Consider the following 13,751-nt stretch of genomic DNA (forward strand, 5'->3'; position numbering starts at 1 on the left):
TAAGAGAGCACCGACCACACACACAGCTCTGCCACACCGACCACACACACAGCTCTGCCGCACCGACCACACACACAGCTCTGCCGCACCAACCGCACACACAGCTCTGCCGCACCAACCACACACACAGCTCTGCCGCACCGACCACACACACAGCTCTGCCGCACCGACCGCACACACAGCTCTGCCGCACCGACCACACACACAGCTCTGCCGCACCGACCGCACACACAGCTCTGCCGCACTGACCACACACACAGCTCTGCCGCACCGACCACACACACAGCTCTGCCACACCGACCACACACACAGCTCTGCCGCACCGACCACACACACAGCTCTGCCGCACCAACCGCACACACATCTCTGCCGCACCGACCGCACACACAGCTCTGCCGCACCGACCACACACACAGCTCTGCCGCACCGACCACACACACAGCTCTGCCGCACCGACCACACACACAGCTCTGCCGCACCGACCTAAGACACTGGTAAGAGAGCACCGACCGCACACACAGCTCTGCCGCACCGACCACACACACAGCTCTGCCGCACTGACCACACACACAGCTCTGCCGCACCGACCACACACACAGCTCTGCCGCACCGACCACACACACAGCTCTGCCGCACCGACCGCACACACAGCTCTGCCGCACCGACCGCACACACAGCTCTGCCGCACCGACCACACACACAGCTCTGCCGCACCGACCGCACACACAGCTCTGCCGCACCGACCACACACACAGCTCTGCCGCACCGACCGCACACACAGCTCTGCCGCACCGACCACACACACAGCTCTGCCGCACCAACCACACACACAGCTCTGCCGCACCAACCACACACACAGCTCTGCCGCACCAACCACACACACAGCACTGCCGCACCGACCGCACACACAGCTCTGCCGCACCGAGTTGAACACTGCACAAAATTCTGCTGTTTCCTGCAGGTGTCATGGCCGCTTTCTGCTGCACCGCCGTCCTCCTCATTGGCTCCCTGACACTGATGCAAGTTGCAGAAGGTAGGAGATTACATATTACTGGGGATCCACTCATCACCCACCCCCAGCATAGCCATCCATCATTACTACAGGACTGGGGCTCCACTCATCACACACCCCCAGCATAGCCATCCATCATTACTACAGGACTGGGGCTCCACTCATCACCCACCCCCAGCATAGCCATCCATCATTACTACAGGACTGGGGCTCCACACCATCACCCACCCCCAGCATAGCCATCCATCATTACTACAGGACTGGGGCTCCACTCATCACCCACCCCCAGCATAGCTATCCATCATTACTACAGGACTGGGGCTCCACTCATCACCCACCCCCAGCATAGCCATCCATCATTACTACAGGACTGGGGCTCCACACCATCACCCTCCCCCAGCATAGCCATCCATCATTACTACAGGACTGGGGCTCCACACCATCACCCACCCCCAGCATAGCCATCCATCATTACTACAGGACTGGGGCTCCACACCATCACCCACCCCCAGCATAGCCATCCATCATTACTACAGGACTGGGGCTCCACTCATCACACACCCCCAGCATAGCCATCCATCATTACTACAGGACTGGGGCTCCACTCATCACACACCCCCAGCATAGCCATCCATCATTACTACAGGACTGGGGCTCCACACCATCACCCACCCCCAGCATAGCCATCCATCATTACTACAGGACTGGGGCTCCACTCACCATATACCCCCAGCATAGCCATCCATCATTACTACAGGACTGGGGCTCCACTCACCATATACCCCCAGCATAGCCATCCATCATTACTACAGGACTGGGGCTCCACTCATCACCCACCCCCAGCATAGCCATCCATCATTACTACAGGACTGGGGCTCCACACCATTACCCACCCCCAGCATAGCCATCCATCATTACTACAGGACTGGGGCTCCACTCATCACCCACCCCCAGCATAGCCATCCATCATTACTACAGGACTGGGGCTCCACACCATCACCCACCCCCAGCATAGCCATCCATCATTACTACAGGACTGGGGCTCCACACCATCACCCTCCCCCAGCATAGCCATCCATCATTACTACAGGACTGGGGCTCCACTCATCACCCACCCCCAGCATAGCCATCCATCAGTACTACAGGACTGGGGCTCCACACCATCACCTACCCCCAGCATAGCCATCCATCATTACTACAGGACTGGGGCTCCACACCATCACCTACCCCCAGCATAGCCATCCATCATTACTACAGGACTGGGGCTCCACACCATCACCCTCCCCCAGCATAGCCATCCATCATTACTACAGGACTGGGGCTCCACACCATCACCCACCCCCAGCATAGCCATCCATCATTACTACAGGACTGGGGCTCCACACCATCACCCACCCCCAGCATAGCCATCCATCATTACTACAGGACTGGGGCTCCACTCATCACCCACCCCCAGCATAGCCATCCATCATTACTACAGGACTGGGGCTCTACACCATCACCCACCCCCCGCATAGCCATCCATCATTACTACAGGACTGGGGCTCCACTCATCACACACCCCCAGCATAGCCATCCATCATTACTACAGGACTGGGGCTCCACTCATCACCCACCCTCAGCATAGCCATCCATCATTACTACAGGACTGGGGCTCCACTCATCACCCACCCCCAGCATAGCCATCCATCATTACTACAGGACTGGGGCTCCACTCATCACCCACCCCCAGCATAGCCATCCATCATTACTACAGGACTGGGGCTCCACACCATCACCTACCCCCAGCATAGCCATCCATCATTACTACAGGACTGGGGCTCCACACCATCACCCACCCCCAGCATAGCCATCCATCATTACTACACGACTGGGGCTCCACACCATCACCTACCCCCAGCATAGCCATCCATCATTACTACAGGACTGGGGCTCCACTCATCACCCACCCCCAGCATAGCCATCCATCATTACTACAGGACTGGGGCTCCACTCATCACCCACCCCCAGCATAGCCATCCATCATTACTACAGGACTGGGGCTCCACTCATCACACACCCCCAGCATAGCCATCCATCATTACTACAGGACTGGGGCTCCACTCATCACCCACCCCCAGCATAGCCATCCATCATTACTACAGGACTGGGGCTCCACACCATCACCCTCCCCCAGCATAGCCATCCATCATTACTACAGGACTGGGGCTCCACTCATCACCCACCCCCAGCATAGCCATCCATCATTACTACAGGACTGGGGCTCCACTCACCATATACCCCCAGCATAGCCATCCATCATTACTACAGGACTGGGGCTCCACTCATCACCCACCCCCAGCATAGCCATCCATCATTACTACAGGACTGGGGCTCCACTCATCACCCACCCCCAGCATAGCCATCCATCATTACTACAGGACTGGGGCTCCACTCATCACCTACCCCCAGCATAGCCATCCATCATTACTACAGGACTGGGGCTCCACTCATCACCCACCCCCAGCATAGCCATCCATCATTACTACAGGACTGGGGCTCCACACCATCACCCACCCCCAGCATAGCCATCCATCATTACTACAGGACTGGGGCTCCACACCATCACCCTCCCCCAGCATAGCCATCCATCATTACTACAGGACTGGGGCTCCACACCATCACCTACCCCCAGCATAGCCATCCATCATTACTACAGGACTGGGGCTCCACTCATCACCCACCCCCAGCATAGCCATCCATCATTACTACAGGACTGGGGCTCCACTCATCACCCACCCCCAGCATAGCCATCCATCATTACTAGAGGACTGGGGCTCCACTCATCACCCACCCCCAGCATAGCCATCCATCATTACTACAGGACTGGGGCTCCACTCATCACACACCCCCAGCATAGCCATCCATCATTACTACAGGACTGGGGCTCCACACCATCACCCACCCCCAGCATAGCCATCCATCATTACTACAGGACTGGGGCTCCACACCATCACCCACCCCCAGCATAGCCATCCATCATTACTAGAGGACTGGGGCTCCACTCATCACCCACCCCCAGCATAGCCATCCATCATTACTAGAGGACTGGGGCTCCACTCATCACCCACCCCCAGCATAGCCATCCATCAGTACTACAGGACTGGGGATCCACTCATCACCCACCCCCAGCATAGCCATCCATCATTACTACAGGACTGGGGCTCCACTCATCACACACCCCCAGCATAGCCATCCATCATTACTAGAGGACTGGGGCTCCACTCATCACCCACCCCCAGCATAGCCATCCATCATTACTACAGGACTGGGGATCCACTCATCACCCACCCCCAGCATAGCCATCCATCATTACTACAGGACTGGGGCTCCACTCATCACCCACCCCCAGCATAGCCATCCATCATTACTACAGGACTGGGGCTCCACTCATCACCCACCCCCAGCATAGCCATCCATCATTACTACAGGACTGGGGCTCCACTCATCACACACCCCCAGCATAGCCATCCATCATTACTACAGGACTGGGGCTCCACTCATCACCCACCCCCAGCATAGCCATCCATCATTACTACAGGACTGGGGCTCCACTCATCACCCACCCCCTGCATAGCCATCCATCATTACTACAGGACTGGGGCTCCACTCATCACCCACCCCCAGCATAGCCATCCATCATTACTACAGGACTGGGGCTCCACTCATCACACACCCCCAGCATAGCCATCCATCATTACTACAGGACTGGGGCTCCACTCATCACACACCCCCAGCATAGCCATCCATCATTACTACAGGACTGGGGCTCCACTCATCACCCACCCCCAGCATAGCCATCCATCATTACTACAGGACTGGGGCTCCACTCATCACCCACCCCCAGCATAGCCATCCATCATTACTACAGGACTGGGGCTCCACTCATCACACACCCCCAGCATAGCCATCCATCATTACTACAGGACTGGGGCTCCACACCATCGCCCACCCCCAGCATAGCCATCCATCATTACTACAGGACTGGGGCTCCACTCATCACCCCCCCCCCCCCCAGCATAGCCATCCATCATTACTACAGGACTGGGGCTCCACTCATCACCCACCCCCAGCATAGCCATCCATCATTACTACAGGACTGGGGCTCCACTCATCACCCACCCCCAGCATAGCCATCCATCATTACTACAGGACTGGGGCTCCACTCATCACCCACCCCCAGCATAGCCATCCATCATTACTACAGGACTGGGGCTCCACTCATCACCCACCCCCAGCATAGCCATCCATCATTACTACAGGACTGGGGCTCCACTCATCACCCACCCCCAGCATAGCCATCCATCATTACTACAGGACTGGGGCTCCACTCATCACCCACCCCCAGCATAGCCATCCATCATTACTACAGGACTGGGGATCCACTCATCACCCACCCCCAGCATAGCCATCCATCATTACTACAGGACTGGGGCTCCACTCATCACCCACCCCCAGCATAGCCATCCATCATTACTACAGGACTGGGGCTCCACTCACCATATACCCCCCAGCATAGCCATCCATCATTACTACAGGACTGGGGCTCCACTCATCACCCACCCCCAGCATAGCCATCCATCATTACTACAGGACTGGGGCTCCACTCATCACCCACCCCCAGCATAGCCATCCATCATTACTACAGGACTGGGGATCCACTCATCACCCACCCCCAGCATAGCCATCCATCATTACTACAGGACTGGGGCTCCACTCATCACCCACCCCCAGCATAGCCATCCATCATTACTACAGGACTGGGGCTCCACTCATCACACACCCCCAGCATAGCCATCCATCATTACTACAGGACTGGGGATCCACTCATCACCCACCCCCAGCATAGCCATCCATCAGTACTACAGGACTGGGGCTCCAGTCATCACCCACCCCCAGCATAGCCATCCATCATTACTACAGGACTGGGGCTCCACACCATTACCCACCCCCAGCATAGCCATCCATCATTACTACAGGACTGGGGCTCCACTCATCACACACCCCCAGCATAGCCATCCATCATTACTACAGGACTGGGGCTCCACACCATCACCCACCCCCAGCATAGCCATCCATCATTACTACAGGACTGGGGCTCCACACCATCACCCACCCCCAGCATAGCCATCCATCATTACTACAGGACTGGGGCTCCACACCATCACCCACCCCCAGCATAGCCATCCATCATTACTACAGGACTGGGGCTCCACTCATCACCCACCCCCAGCATAGCCATCCATCATTACTACAGGACTGGGGCTCCACTCATCACCCACCCCCAGCATAGCCATCCATCATTACTACAGGACTGGGGCTCCACACCATCACCCACCCCCAGCATAGCCATCCATCATTACTACAGGACTGGGGCTCCACTCATCACACACCCCCAGCATAGCCATCCATCATTACTACAGGACTGGGGCTCCACACCATCACCCACCCCCAGCATAGCCATCCATCATTACTACAGGACTGGGGCTCCACTCATCACCCACCCCCAGCATAGCCATCCATCATTACTACAGGACTGGGGCTCCACTCATCACCCACCCCCAGCATAGCCATCCATCATTACTACAGGACTGGGGCTCCACACCATTACCCACCCCCAGCATAGCCATCCATCATTACTACAGGACTGGGGCTCCACTCATCACACACCCCCAGCATAGCCATCCATCATTACTACAGGACTGGGGCTCCACACCATCACCCACCCCCAGCATAGCCATCCATCATTACTACAGGACTGGGGCTCCACTCATCACCCACCCCCAGCATAGCCATCCATCATTACTACAGGACTGGGGCTCCACTCATCACCCACCCCCAGCATAGCCATCCATCATTACTACAGGACTGGGGCTCCACACCATTACCCACCCCCAGCATAGCCATCCATCATTACTACAGGACTGGGGCTCCACTCATCACACACCCCCAGCATAGCCATCCATCATTACTACAGGACTGGGGCTCCACTCATCACACACCCCCAGCATAGCCATCCATCAGTACTACAGGACTGGGGCTCCACTCATCACCCACCCCCAGCATAGCCATCCATCATTACTACAGGACTAGGGCTCCACTCATCACCCACCCCCAGCATAGCCATCCATCATTACTACAGGACTGGGGCTCCACACCATCACCCACCCCCAGCATAGCCATCCATCATTACTACAGGACTGGGGCTCCACTCATCACACACCCCCAGCATAGCCATCCATCATTACTACAGGACTGGGGCTCCACACCATCACCCACCCCCAGCATAGCCATCCATCATTACTACAGGACTGGGGCTCCACTCATCACACACCCCCAGCATAGCCATCCATCATTACTACAGGACTGGGGCTCCACACCATCACCTACCCCCAGCATAGCCATCCATCATTTCTACAGGACTGGGGCTCCACACCATCACCTACCCCCAGCATAGCCATCCATCATTACTACAGGACTGGGGCTCTACTCATCACCCACCCCCAGCATAGCCATCCATCATTACTACAGGACTGGGGCTCCACTCATCACCCACCCCCAGCATAGCCATCCATCATTACTACAGGACTGGGGCTCCACTCATCACCCACCCCCAGCATAGCCACCCATCATTACTACAGGACTGGGGCTTCACTCATCACCCACCCCCAGCATAGCCATCCATCATTACTACAGGACTGGGGATCCACTCATCACCCACCCCCAGCATAGCCATCCATCATTACTACAGGACTGGGGCTCCACTCATCACCCACCCCCAGCATAGCCATCCATCATTACTACAGGACTGGGGCTCCACTCATCACCCACCCCCAGCATAGCCATCCATCATTACTACAGGACTGGGGCTCCACTCATCACCCACCCCCAGCATAGCCATCCATCATTACTACAGGACTGGGGCTCCACTCATCACCCACCCGCAGCATAGCCATCCATCATTACTACAGGACTGGGGCTCCACTCATCACCCACCCCCAGCATAGCCATCCATCATTACTACAGGACTGGGGCTCCACACCATCACACACCCCCAGCATAGCCATCCATCATTACTACAGGACTGGGGCTCCACTCATCACCCACCCCCAGCATAGCCATCCATCATTACTACAGGACTGGGGCTCCACACCATCACCCACCCCCAGCATAGCCATCCATCATTACTACAGGACTGGGGCTCCACTCATCACACACCCCCAGCATAGCCATCCATCAGTACTACAGGACTGGGGCTCCACACCATCACCTACCCCCAGCATAGCCATCCATCATTACTACAGGACTGGGGCTCCACTCATCACCCACCCCCAGCATAGCCATCCATCATTACTACAGGACTGGGGCTCCACTCATCACCCACCCCCAGCATAGCCATCCATCATTACTACAGGACTGGGGCTCCACTCATCACCCACCCCCAGCATAGCCATCCATCATTACTGCAGGACTGGGGCTCCACACCATCACCCACCCCCAGCATAGCCATCCATCATTACTACAGGACTGGGGCTCCACACCATCACACACCCCCAGCATAGCCATCCATCATTACTACAGGACTGGGGCTCCACACCATCACCCACCCCCAGCATAGCCATCCATCATTACTACAGGACTGGGGCTCCACACCATCACCCACCCCCAGCATAGCCATCCATCATTACTACAGGACTGGGGCTCCACTCATCACACACCCCCAGCATAGCCATCCATCAGTACTACAGGACTGGGGCTCCACACCATCACCTACCCCCAGCATAGCCATCCATCATTACTACAGGACTGGGGCTCCACTCATCACCCACCCCCAGCATAGCCATCCATCATTACTACAGGACTGGGGCTCCACACCATCACCCACCCCCAGCATAGCCATCCATCATTACTACAGGACTGGGGCTCCACTCATCACACACCCCCAGCATAGCCATCCATCATAACTACAGGACTGGGGCTCCACTCATCACCCACCCCCAGCATAGCCATCCATCATTACTACAGGACTGGGGCTCCACACCATCACACACCCCCAGCATAGCCATCCATCATTACTACAGGACTGGGGCTCCACTCACCATATACCCCCCAGCATAGCCATCCATCATTACTACAGGACTGGGGCTCCACTCATCACACACCCCCAGCATAGCCATCCATCATTACTACAGGACTGGGGCTCCACACCATCACACACCCCCAGCATAGCCATCCATCATTACTACACGACTGGGGCTCCACTCATCACCCACCCCCAGCATAGCCATCCATCATTACTACAGGACTGGGGCTCCACACCATCACCCACCCCCAGCATAGCCATCCATCATTACTACAGGACTGGGGCTCCACTCATCACCCACCCCCAGCATAGCCATCCATCATTACTACAGGACTGGGGCTCCACTCATCACCCACCCCCAGCATAGCCATTCATCATTACTACAGGACTGGGGCTCCACACCATCACCCACCCCCAGCATAGCCATCCATCATTACTGCAGGACTGGGGCTCCACTCATCACACACCCCCAGCATAGCCATCCATCATTACTACAGGACTGGGGCTCCACACCATCACACACCCCCAGCATAGCCATCCATCATTACTACAGAACTGGGGCTCCACTCATCACCCACCCCCAGCATAGCCATCCATCATTACTACAGGACTGGGGCTCCACTCATCACCCACCCCCAGCATAGCCATCCATCATTACTACAGGACTGGGGCTCCACACCATCACCCTCCCCCAGCATAGCCATCCATCAGTACTACAGGACTGGGGCTCCACACCATCACCTACCCCCAGCATAGCCATCCATCATTACTACAGGACTGGGGCTCCACACCATCACCCACCCCCAGCATAGCCATCCATCATTACTACAGGACTGGGGCTCCACTCATCACCCACCCCCAGCATAGCTATCCATCATTACTACAGGACTGGGGCTCCACTCATCACCCACCCCCAGCATAGCCATCCATCATTACTACAGGACTGGGGCTCCACTCATCACCCACCCCCAGCATAGCCATCCATCATTACTACAGGACTGGGGCTCCACACCATCACACACCCCCAGCATAGCCATCCATCATTACTACAGGACTGGGGCTCCACACCATCACCCACCCCCAGCATAGCCATCCATCATTACTACAGGACTGGGGCTCCACTCATCACACCCCCCCAGCATAGCCATCCATCATTACTACAGGACTGGGGCTCCACTCATCACCCACCCCCAGCATAGCCATCCATCATTACTACAGGACTGGGGCTCCACACCATCACACACCCCCAGCATAGCCATCCATCATTACTACAGGACTGGGGCTCCACTCATCACCCACCCCCAGCATAGCCATCCATCATTACTACAGGACTGGGGCTCCACACCATCACCCACCCCCAGCATAGCCATCCATCATTACTACAGGACTGGGGCTCCACTCATCACACACCCCCAGCATAGCCATCCATCAGTACTACAGGACTGGGGCTCCACACCATCACCCACCCCCAGCATAGCCATCCATCATTACTACAGGACTGGGGCTCCACACCATCACCCTCCCCCAGCATAGCCATCCATCATTACTACAGGACTGGGGCTCCACACCATCACCCACCCCCAGCATAGCCATCCATCATTACTACAGGACTGGGGCTCCACTCATCACCCACCCCCAGCATAGCCATCCATCATTACTACAGGACTGGGGCTCCACTCATCACCCACCCCCAGCATAGCCATTCATCATTACTACAGGACTGGGGCTCCACACCATCACCCACCCCCAGCATAGCCATCCATCATTACTGCAGGACTGGGGCTCCACTCATCACACACCCCCAGCATAGCCATCCATCATTACTACAGGACTGGGGCTCCACACCATCACACACCCCCAGCATAGCCATCCATCATTACTACAGAACTGGGGCTCCACTCATCACCCACCCCCAGCATAGCCATCCATCATTACTACAGGACTGGGGCTCCACTCATCACCCACCCCCAGCATAGCCATCCATCATTACTACAGGACTGGGGCTCCACACCATCACCCTCCCCCAGCATAGCCATCCATCAGTACTACAGGACTGGGGCTCCACACCATCACCTACCCCCAGCATAGCCATCCATCATTACTACAGGACTGGGGCTCCACACCATCACCCACCCCCAGCATAGCCATCCATCATTACTACAGGACTGGGGCTCCACTCATCACCCACCCCCAGCATAGCTATCCATCATTACTACAGGACTGGGGCTCCACTCATCACCCACCCCCAGCATAGCCATCCATCATTACTACAGGACTGGGGCTCCACTCATCACCCACCCCCAGCATAGCCATCCATCATTACTACAGGACTGGGGCTCCACACCATCACACACCCCCAGCATAGCCATCCATCATTACTACAGGACTGGGGCTCCACACCATCACCCACCCCCAGCATAGCCATCCATCATTACTACAGGACTGGGGCTCCACTCATCACACCCCCCCAGCATAGCCATCCATCATTACTACAGGACTGGGGCTCCACTCATCACCCACCCCCAGCATAGCCATCCATCATTACTACAGGACTGGGGCTCCACTCATCACCCACCCCCAGCATAGCCATCCATCATTACTACAGGACTGGGGCTCCACTCATCACCCACCCCCAGCATAGCCATCCATCAGTACTACAGGACTGGGGCTCCACACCATCACCCACCCCCAGCATAGCCATCCATCATTACTACAGGACTGGGGCTCCACACCATCACCCTCCCCCAGCATAGCCATCCATCATTACTACAGGACTGGGGCTCCACACCATCACCCTCCCCCAGCATAGCCATCCATCATTACTACAGGACTGGGGCTCCACTCATCACCCACCCCCAGCATAGCCATCCATCATTACTACAGGACTGGGGCTCCACTCATCACCCACCCCCAGCATAGCCATCCATCATTACTACAGGACTGGGGCTCCACACCATCACCCACCCCCAGCATAGCCATCCATCATTACTACAGGACTGGGGCTCCACTCATCACCCACCCCCAGCATAGCCATCCATCATTACTACAGGACTGGGGCTCCACTCATCACCCACCCCCAGCATAGCCATCCATCATTACTACAGGACTGGGGCTCCACTCATCACACACCCCCAGCATAGCCATCCATCATTACTACAGGACTGGGGCTCCACACCATCACCTTCCCCCAGCATAGCCATCCATCATTACTACAGGACTGGGGCTCCACACCATCACCCACCCCCACCATAGCCATCCATCATTACTACAGGACTGGGGCTCCACTCATCACCCACCCCCAGCATAGCCATCCATCATTACTACAGGACTGGGGCTCCACTCATCACCCACCCCCAGCATAGCCATCCATCATTACTACAGGACTGGGGCTCCACACCATCACCCACCCCCAGCATAGCCATCCATCATTACTACAGGACTGGGGCTCCACTCATCACCCACCCCCAGCATAGCCATCCATCATTACTACAGGACTGGGGCTCCACTCATCACCCACCCCCAGCATAGCCATCCATCATTACTACAGGACTGGGGCTCCACTCATCACACACCCCCAGCATAGCCATCCATCATTACTACAGGACTGGGGCTCCACTCATCACCCACCCCCAGCATAGCCATCCATCATTACTACAGGACTGGGGCTCCACACCATCACCCACCCCCAGCATAGCCATCCATCATTACTACAGGACTGGGGCTCCACACCATCACCCACCCCCAGCATAGCCATCCATCATTACTACAGGACTGGGGCTCCACACCATCACCCACCCCCAGCATAGCCATCCATCATTACTACAGGACTGGGGCTCCACTCATCACCCACCCCCAGCATAGCCATCCATCATTACTACAGGACTGGGGCTCCACTCATCACCCACCCCCAGCATAGCCATCCATCATTACTACAGGACTGGGGCTCCACACCATCACCTACCCCCAGCATAGCCATCCATCATTACTACAGGACTGGGGCTCCTCACCATCACCCACCCCCAGCATAGCCATCCATCATTACTACAGGACTGGGGCTCCACTCATCACCCACCCCCAGCATAGCCATCCATCATTACTACAGGACTGGGGCTCTACACCATCACCCACCCCCCGCATAGCCATCCATCATTACTACAGGACTGGGGCTCCACTCATCACACACCCCCAGCATAGCCATCCATCATTACTACAGGACTGGGGCTCCACACCATCACCTACCCCCAGCATAGCCATCCATCATTACTACAGGACTGGGGCTCCTCACCATCACCCACCCCCAGCATAGCCATCCATCATTACTACAGGACTGGGGCTCCACTCATCACCCACCCCCAGCATAGCCATCCATCATTACTACAGGACTGGGGCTCCACTCATCACCCACCCCCAGCATAGCCATCCATCATTACTACAGGACTGGGGCTCCACACCATCACCCACCCCCAGCATAGCCATCCATCATTACTACAGGACTGGGGCTCCACTCATCACACACCCTCAGCATAGCCATCCATCATTACTACAGGACTGGGGCTCCACACCATCACCCACCCCCAGCATAGCCATCCATCATTACTAGAGGACTGGGGCTCCACT

General features: G+C 56.7%; 1 protein-coding gene across 1 annotated transcript in view; it reads left to right on the forward strand.

The window, feature by feature from the left end:
* The first annotated feature begins 392 nt into the window (after positions 1-392).
* The window catches only part of REG4 (regenerating family member 4), a 67,151-nt gene continuing 53,792 nt past the window's right edge, over positions 393-13,751 (forward strand). The window contains exons 1-2 of the mRNA XM_072132099.1: positions 393-494; positions 962-1,033. Of these exons, the coding sequence (XP_071988200.1) occupies positions 967-1,033 (67 nt within the window). The 5' untranslated portion in view covers positions 393-494; positions 962-966. The remainder of the gene's footprint in view (positions 495-961; positions 1,034-13,751) is intronic.

Source organism: Engystomops pustulosus, unplaced genomic scaffold (assembly GCF_040894005.1).
Source record: "Engystomops pustulosus unplaced genomic scaffold, aEngPut4.maternal MAT_SCAFFOLD_227, whole genome shotgun sequence".
NCBI lineage: Eukaryota > Metazoa > Chordata > Amphibia > Anura > Leptodactylidae > Engystomops > Engystomops pustulosus.